Source organism: Merops nubicus, unplaced genomic scaffold (assembly GCF_000691845.1).
Source record: "Merops nubicus isolate BGI_N331 unplaced genomic scaffold, ASM69184v1 scaffold33795, whole genome shotgun sequence".
In the NCBI taxonomy this organism is placed as follows: domain Eukaryota; kingdom Metazoa; phylum Chordata; class Aves; order Coraciiformes; family Meropidae; genus Merops; species Merops nubicus.
Genome location: NW_008609502.1, coordinates 37505 through 47194, shown reverse-complemented (window position 1 = coordinate 47194; position 9690 = coordinate 37505). Strand labels below are relative to the sequence as shown.

The window sequence follows — 9690 nt, the reverse complement described above, 5'->3', positions numbered from 1 at the left end:
TTTCATATACATTTCTTTTCTCACCTTGCCTGCATGGCAAAAATTGTCAATGGCAGTTTATATGAAACAGAAATTTAGGTCTGACCTTTGAAATTAATTACATTGCTGCTCACCGGTATGCTATCTGTATAATGCTGCAACTGTGTTGTACTAGTCTTTTTTATATTGTTAATACTGATAATGGTGTATATGTTGTCAGTACAAAAAACAAGCTGTTAGTAGTTCCTTGAATCATCAGTTTTTCAAAGTGACTATTGAGGACTAGGATCTCATCTTTGAATCCATAGCTGAATTCCATTAAATAAAGATTAAAAAAAAAAAAAAAAATTTAGTTTGTGTTTTCCTAATACACTCTGAGAATTTGCTCTCCTTACTCTATAAAGAGAGATGGTTTGCATTATTTCAGGTTGAGGAGAAATAATCTGAGAGACAGTAGGTGTAGCCAAAATTTTGGATGAAAACCAAACCTTTCTTCACACTATTTTGATATGATGATATACATATTGTCATGATGGACCAATTAGCAGATGTAGCCTTTTGAGTATGAATTGTTAATTTTGTTTTGTTCCCAGTATATTTTACATTATGCCATGATGAATATGCCACAAAGCAATATTGTTAAACAGTACTATTGCTGTGCTGTGCACTGGAGAGTCATATGTGCCTTCTGCAGAACTCTGTCCAGGTGAATTCTGCAGAGGCACACTGGTCTATCAGAGGCTTCAGCTGAATGTGCTGAAAGGATACGCTAGCACTTTAGCTCAAGTTGGGCTGACCAGTCCCTTGAAAAGGCTGTCTCCTCAGTTTTGCCTGCCAGAGTTTGATACCAAAGTGTAGTATCTTAAGCAGTGAACTAAAACAAAGATGTGAAAAGGACATGAAGGACTTTGCTGATAGAATTGTTAGTAGCCACGAGTTTTACAGTTAGTATGGAATGATATATCTTCAGTCTGTGACTCACATAATGTTGGATAAATTTGTATTCACTTCTGGAAAAAAAAAAAACAACTCTGTCTCTTCTGGGAAACTATTAATTCCAGGGAATGCAAAGGGGGAATATTTATAGAAGGTGAGAAAATATTTTGGGTTCCCTGAAGAGTGAATAGTGAATAACTCAGTCAAAGTGTAAATGACTTTGAATGAAAAATGTCTATGAAGAGATAAGCTACCTGGTAATTGTTTTGTTTTTTTTTTTTTTCCTGTTAGGCAGTAAATCTGCAAGGTGCATGCCAGAAATAAATTTTCACTTTAAAATTATTCTGAATCAAGATCTTAAAAATTTGACTTTGAGAACGGAATTTATTCAATCTGTACAGATAGTTCTAGACTGTAGATAAAATAAAGTGCTGCAAATATTCCCTCATGGGGCTGCCTTTGTTCTGTTTTACTTCTGTTTGGATACGTTGTCATCACTCTTAATCTGGTGAAGTAATTTTTGAAATCCTAGTTTAAAATTATGCATTTTGCAATTCCCAGATATCATAGTGAATCATGAATGTTTGGGTTTGTATTTCATTGCAGCGGAAAACAGATGTGCCACTTCAAATGCAGTAACATGCACAAAGTGTCTTGCTTTGGGTCCGGAGTGTGCATGGTGTGCTCAAGAGGTATGGCATTTTGCTTACTTACATTTGACTTTGTACTTTAGCTGCTTCTGATCTTTATAATGATAAAAGACTTTTAAATTGTGAAAATTATAGTGAGAAGTAGTGTGTAAATTATAGCGAGAATTAGCATGAAAATCTTTAAACTACCCCTGAAAACAGAACCTGAGAAATCCTGTGAAATATATTTTGTTTCCAAAGGAGAAAACACAGTCTTTTATTTGGAAAATTGTGGTAATTTTAAATAAAGTGAGAACTTTTTAATGCATTCCATCTGCTTCGTAGACAGTTTTGGCAGACTTACAGTAGCTTTGAGAGTTCAACACTTTTTGGCTTCAAAAGCAAAATTACTTATCAGTAATTTATATTAAGTCCTCATTATATATAAGAGCAAGTCTAGGCACATATGCCTATTGCATTTGTCAAAACATTTTACTAGCAGTGGAGTTGCCTTCCACTTCATCGTGTTATGACCCTGTCACAAATGGAAAAAAATGATACTTTACTTATTTTGACTCTTGAAACGATCAGTTCTGAGACTTATTACAGAAGATAGATCTTAGGTAGCAAGAATTATTCTAAAATTGTTATTGCTTTATGAACTGTAAGAGTATGGGAATTTCCAGTTTTGTTTGACATAAAAAGCCAGTTGATTACATGGTTTTGAGTGAGCACTTCAGAGAAGCAAGGTCTTGAAAAATATCGTGGACAATTACAAGCACATATGCTCTTGAAGGTCACATGCAAATTTTCTGTAGTATAACTTCAGGTTAGCAGAGAAGGTAGGTATATTCCTATGGTGTGCCTGGGGGAGATAAGGAGTGTAAGGCACTGGTGTAACTTTATCTGAAATACTGTGTCTTGGAATTATTAACTTAGGCTGCAGCAAGTGTAAGTAACACATGGATGAGTAGGTGCATGGAGGGCTTGTTTTCCAAGAGGAGCCTTAGGGTATGTGTAGATGGCACAGTGGATTACTGTGTAGAGTGGTCCATTATTGTGGCCTGATATCCTGTCTTACAAAGGCACAGTTTTATCCTGCTACGTCTATATTTATTATGGACCAGCACTTGCTAGCTTTCCAGTGCTATGGACCTTCAATAGGTCTCCTTCTAACTGCATAATCAGATTTGACCAGGTTTCACTTCTGCTTTGCTTCTCTTACTTCACTTCTCATGTCAGTCCTGAGAGCTGGTCATGGAAGCCAGGGATTTGTCAAACCCTCTTAGACCATACATTGATAGCCAGTTCACCTACAGGCTCTCCAGGGTTGTGGAACAGCAGAACTCATAGTAATGCTGATAGATAGATAGAAATTTTCCAAAGTTAAAGGAGCGGTTTTCAGCTTAACATGTCTGTTTCATCTGAACAATGTTTTTAGTGAGAAAATCAGCCCTGAGGAACACTTGAGATGATTTGGCCCCATACAGTGAATTTCAGAAAATGCTACTTATCTATCAGTTGTCAGTGATAACAACGAGTAGCTAAGTTCTTTATATGTTTAAAAATCTACCTGTTCAAAATGTATGTAATTCAAATAGGGTATGTAAATAGCAGTAGCGTAAAAAAGTAGTCTCTGTCTACAATGAAGAAGGTTGTGGAAAAGATATATAAAAAGTAGACTACAAAAATTAGTTGGAATTTGGAAAACAAGATAGATGACTGTTGAGTCTGATTCTTCAGGGACTTTCTCCAGATCTTTTCAGGGTCTGGATGACTATTTATTCTCTAATACACGGTTGTCTGTGTGCACTTTTTGATTGTTTATTTTCCCCATCTGCTTCTGAAATATCAGAAATTGTCTATTGTTTGGTCTCCAGCTGTGGATGGCCTAGCTGGGCTGGGCCAATGCTTTGAAAGAGTACAAAGGATCTTGTCTTTTTTTTAACTTGCATGGTGAGAATCATGTTAATCATCAGACTTGTGGTCAGGAAGGAATTTGCATTGGATCATGTTGGCATAATTTGGACAGCTTTGCCCTTTCACTGCAACAAAGGATGTGCTGCTTCTGAGGTCATCCTACTACTAATCACTTCTCTGTTATTACAGGGGTGTTTTTATGTTGGTGGCATCTTAAATTGTCCAGTCCTGTCATACATAGCTTCCTCTTTCTAGGGACGGAAATTTATAGTCCAGCTGGTCTTTGGATTTGGAGTAGGTTATGGGGTAAAACTTAAAAGTATGTGATACACAAATACAGGTTAGATAAAACTAAAGGTAACTTCTGCTGCTACTTTTAAGCATTAGCCTGAGTAACATTACCAATGGATTTCTCTGAAAACTAACCTGTTTTGATGTCATGTGAATGACACTTTCTTGCTATAACTAACTCATAGCACAGCACAGAACTTTTATTAACATACTGACAGTACGTGGTTTCCTTTTTCTCCAAAGTCAGCTTGTTCTGATTGTGCAAGATCCTCTTTCTCATACAAAAGTTTTGTCCTTTGTAGAATAAAGTAATTGTGGCAATTAGGTTTAACTTCTAATTTAAATATTTTGTCATTGCCCTTATTAAAAACATGTGGCTTCCATGAACTTGTTCTACAATTTATGCAATTATAGTAGCGTATTTTATTGTTTCAAAGACTATTATTTTGGTTTTCTCTTTCCTTTGAAGATGTTACAGTTATTTTTTTCAGCTCAGATTGTTTTGTACTTTTTGTCTCTTATAAAACAGGATTTCATGGCCGACGCAACACAGAAGGGACGCTGTGACACAGTTTTGAACTTAATGAAAAGAGGCTGCCAGGCAGATTTCATAGAAAATCCCACAGTTCATGTCACAATACCCAGTGACCACGAAACAAATACACAAGTGACACCAGGAAAAGTTTCAGTCCAACTGCGTCCAGGTTGGGTTGTGTCTAACACACTGATATTGTAGCAATTTTAAAGTAAATACAATACTATTAAGTACAGATGTTTTGTGAAGAAGCAGCTGGAATAATTATTTTGAAGAATGACACTGTAACATTATATTGTAGGACTATGATGGTGTTGCAGTCAAGTACAGTACTCAGCAAGAAATGTTTGTATCAAACACAGCTGAAGGTCAGAATAATGCAAGTCATATGTGGAAAATGGATTTTAGGTAGTCTCGTCTGCTTTCTGTTGTGATTTCTTGATTCGTTTTCTTTAGCCATTTACACAGATAGTTTTCCCTTACAAACATATAGTTTAAAATATAAAATGTATCTTAAGTTATAATACTTTTAATTAAATTTAATTAATAAATTTAAAATATAATTTACTTTCAGTAAAGAAACTAAATTTTAGTTAGAATTCCTAGATTCATCATTTGATAAGCTTCTTGATTTTCTTGGTGCCTTTTAAGTGTATTGACTAGACAACTGCAAAGACACCAAAGCTAATACATAAGAAAGGACTGGATTCCTAAAGGAGACTTGGGTATTCACTGCCTAACGTTGCATTTATAAAATGAGCCTAATAGATTCTATTAGGATTCTATTCTACAAGTCCCTTTATAGGATGAGTATATCTCTATTTGCCCTCAGTTGAACTTGAGTTAAATCAATGTGTGCTCTCTGTCTAAAATAGCTGTAGCCAACAGCAGAAATAGAAGGTGATATAAACAGATGCAGGGTATGTTTCACATAATACAATTTGATTGATTGATTGATTTTGAAAGCAACAGTTGGAGAAAATAGCATGTCATTTCAGAGGGAATAATCTTTGGCAGAAAAACATTAAGTGAACAGGAAAAGTATCTTGCTGATTGTTACTGTATAGAAGATAATTTTTTTGTCAATTACAAGGGAAAAAGGAATGATCTGCATGAGTGTAAAGCATAAAGGAGCTCTGCTTTTCCATTTTTATAATAATAAAACTGAGAAAGTAACATCAGCACTTCCTCTCCTTTCCCTATTCCCCTTCCAAAGAAATGACTGATATTCTGCTTTGTATTGAGAAATGAAGCTGAGCTAGCTCTAGATGTGTCTATATTCACTTTTATTTCCAAAGACATACTGAATTCATAGGAAAAAAAGTAGCCTTATAAAATTTGGTTTAATTAAACTTTTTGCCACTAGATAGTGAAATTAAGTTGGGAGTTCCATATGCTTTGCGGAAGTTGTTTCATCAGGGAGGCAGAAAATTGAGATTCTGAGGGCTACAGAAGAATAACTTCTGATATATAGACATCTTACCCGTAGGTCGAGGGAGGTGATTCTCCCCCTCTACTCTGCTCTGGTGAGACCCCACCTGGAGTACTGCATCCAGTTCTGGAGCCCCCATTACAAAAGGGACGTGGACCTGCTGGAGCGTGTCCAGAGAAGGGCCACCAGAATGATCCGAGGGCTGGAGCAGCTCTCCTATGAGGACAGACTGAGAGAGTTGGGGCTGTTCAGTCTGGAGAAGAGAAGGCTCCGAGGTGACCTAAGTGTGGCCTTCCAATATCTTAAGGGTGCCTACAAGAAAGCTGGGGAGGGACTTTTTAGGATATTGAGTAACAACAGAACTAGGGGGAATGGGGCAAAGCTGGAAGTGGGCAGATTCAGGCTGGATGTGAGGAAGAAGTTCTTCACCATGAGAGGGGTGAGACCCTGGAATGGGTTGCCCAGGGAGGGGGTTGAGGCCCCATCCCTGGGGGTCTTTAAGGCCAGGCTGGATGAGGCTCTGGGCAGCCTGATCTAGTGGGAGGGGTCCCTGCTCATGGCAGAGGGGGTGGAACTGGGGGATCCTTGTGGTCCCTTCCCACCCTGACAGATTCTGATTCTGTTTTAGCAGAGGACTTGATGGTCTTGGAGGTCCCTTCCAACCTAAATGATTCTATGATTCTATGATTTTATACCCCAGGGAAATACACAGATATGTAGCTATAGTAATTGAGTATGGTATAATCATGCAGAGAAAGATGGTTTTGGTTTGATACTGTTTTGGTTTGGGTTTTTTTTGTCACTGTTTACACATACTCAACTGTCAGGATCTATATGGGAAAAAATAAAAGCTGTGCTCAGCATCTCGTTATATGCAAATTGGAGACCTCCAAGGGTCATTTATAAAAAGTAATTCAATTTACATTGGCAAAGAGGAAGCACATAAGTTACAGAACACTGAAATTCTGTTTTCTTCATGCAAGACCTGATACAGATAAAACTTGACGTTTTCAGATGGATTATGTTCAAAAACTGTTGGAAGAAAGTACTTTGTGTATTTAACTTTTTTGAGTGAGGTCTTTGTTATGTGTACATTAAATATGCTATCTATCAGTATGCATTGGTAAAGGTCATGAATAGAGAAATCACACTTCAGGTGTTTTGGTTTTTTTTTAGTGAATCTGTTTCTGAAAGTATTTAGAAAACTTGTTGAAAACCTGCATAATTCTTCTGTAATGTCTACCTCCTGTCCTTTGCTGTATCTTCATTGCATAATACTGAATTGGATTCTGCACTCATGAGAAGATTCTAGTCCCTCAGTTCTTCTCTGAGCTTACACTTTGACATAAAATAATGAATAATTTGAAGTAATGCATTACTGTACCTATGCTGCCCATACGCCAGTCACTTCACTCTTTTTATTGGAATTAGAGAACATTAGGCAAGCAAAATGTGGGGACTAGTTTTAGTGGCTCCCAAAGCATTTACATTTTCATTACACATGAGAACATAATGTGATTCTGCAGGAGTGACAGACATGTTATCCTAAAAAGAGTTCCGTTTTGTATATGACAAAATATAGATTTAATTTTTTTAAATTAAAACATTTTTTAAAAATATTTTGACCCTTCTGAGTTTTGTCATTGAATCTTTGGAAGTAGATAGGTATAAACTTGAGGCATAATTTACATGAGTTTTTCAGGATGTGCTGTCTTTATGGTACACATAATTTTAGACTCATATGACAAGCTGTTTGCAGTGTATACTTAGAAGTGTCTGCCCTAAAGTGACTGACCACAATTTGTATGCAGATCTGTGTCCTTTGTGGGTCATAACTGCTTTTCTGGTGTAATGCCAAAGGGTTTGCATAACCAGGAATTTAAAAGAAAATGGAGAGAAGCCAGATTTTTACAATAAATTGCACAGTGCTCCTGCAAGAAAAAAAATAAAAAAGGCAAGATGTTCTACAAAGAACCCCTTTATGTCTTATTTTTGAACAATGCTTCAAGATTTTCTTTACTGTTGGGAGGCTTTCTTGTTTGTTTGTTTTCCTATTTGCTGACATAAATAACTTTGTGCTAAGGTTGCTGGAAAAAATAAATGTATTTTCAAGAGTGTCCATTCAAAAATAGTAAATAAACTTATTTGTTTCCTTTGAATCAGGAAGTGAAGCAAACTTTATGTTAAAAGTTCGTCCTTTAGAGAAATACCCTGTGGATCTTTATTATTTAGTTGATGTCTCAGCCTCTATGCACAACAATATAGAAAAACTAAACTCCGTTGGATTTGCTTTATCTAAAAAGATGGCAAATATTTCTCTTGATTTTCGACTTGGATTTGGATCGTATGTGGATAAAACTGTGTCACCTTATATTAGCATTCATCCGGGTAGAATCCATAACCAATGCAGGTATGTCATCTTTGTATATTTACTGTACCATTGAGAAAATATTTAGTTACACAAATATGCATATATATTTTTAAAGCTCATCAGGATCCCTTTGTTTCATTATACCCGGATTCTTCAGCAAAGTTTGTAATAAAATGCTGAAAATTATTATACGGTGATTACTTCTGAAATATCTGATGGGTCATTTCAGAAAAACTGTTTCTGTATTGGAAAAAATATGCTGCATTTTCCTCAGCAAAACAAACCAAACATGGTGCTTTGGTATATTTGAATATGTTTTGCATTTATTTTTATAGTCAGCTGTTGTGCTCTTAGTATTTTGGATATATATTGCCTAGATTCATCACAAAGTTTTGTACTTTCTGACCTAGGACATCTCTTCTGGTGTGTGGTCGTGTATGCATGAAGTACTTTTCTTAAAACACTACTTTTTGTCACCATAATGCAGTTTCTTTCAACTCATTTAATGAACAAAAGCACTATTCTGATCTCATTCCACAGCTGTAATATGAATGAATTCCCATTTTAAACGGGGAAGGTGTTCTGGCTTGCATTTCTTTTTTCATGCCATATCTTATACCTTGCATTCAACAGTTATGTAAAGTGAGGGATCACTTCCAAAACCCTCTGGAGAACAAGATTACTCACAGTACATTGAATTCTGTATAAACCAAAATACTTGGAAAAATGAATATTAACTCTTCATAACTTCTTACTTTTTGTTATCTCTTCTGGGAAGACATGATCCAACATTCTGTCAAGTCTACAAGTATCTTTTTAGATTTCAGTCGGTTTTGAACTGGGCACCAGTAGTGGAATTCGCTACCTAATTATAAAAGTTTATATATAAAGCAGTAATCTAGGCTGTCTATATAGTGACTGCAGATGAATTTTCACTTTTAGGACATGATTCGTTTTGCCAAAAGGGTAGCTATCTGCAGAGGTATTAGTCCTTATAGTGCCAGTTTGTCTTCATTGACTATAATTTGAGTTGGGGTCAGGCAGGTTATAGTCTGGATGCTTACTCTGTATGCAACGGAAGTGAGGTGAAACCTGATTAACGTCTCTGAATCAAGTGAGCACTTCAGCTTGCGCAGTAAATTTTACTGCCATAAATGGGTCACAGAGCACCAATCTGTATAAGTGTTGTGGCATTAGATTACATGTGTTTAACTTCATACTTTCTCCCTTTACACATAATCTCAGAAAGTATCATTTATAACTAAAACATTACTGAAAATTGAGTTTCCCATCCCTTTAATGAGGTAACTCACTAATTGCACATTAATTTATTGTGCATTTGCTTGTTACCAGTGAATGTAGAAACTTAAATATTTTTGATCCAGGAGCCTGCGTATCAAGCTATTAAAAGATGATAATGTTGCAGCATGATAGCTCTTTCTTAGGGTAATGAAAAGCAAAGCTGTACCACTCCACAGACATTCCAAAAAGGATCGTATACTCTCTGAGATCATACCATCCCTCATGTTGTGTTTCTTTTCATTCTCTACAAAAACAACACATATATGCTGTTGCTATATTAAATATTAACTAAGTT

At 36.1% G+C, this 9690-nt stretch overlaps 1 protein-coding gene across 1 annotated transcript in view; it reads left to right on the top strand.

Annotated features, from left to right (window-relative positions):
* Positions 1-1527: 1527 nt before the first annotated feature.
* The window catches only part of ITGB8 (integrin, beta 8), a 28614-nt gene continuing 20451 nt past the window's right edge, over positions 1528-9690 (top strand). Inside the window, exons 1-3 of the mRNA XM_008940617.1 lie at positions 1528-1607; positions 4285-4459; positions 7886-8132. Of these exons, the coding sequence (XP_008938865.1) occupies positions 4291-4459; positions 7886-8132 (416 nt within the window). The 5' untranslated portion in view covers positions 1528-1607; positions 4285-4290. The remainder of the gene's footprint in view (positions 1608-4284; positions 4460-7885; positions 8133-9690) is intronic.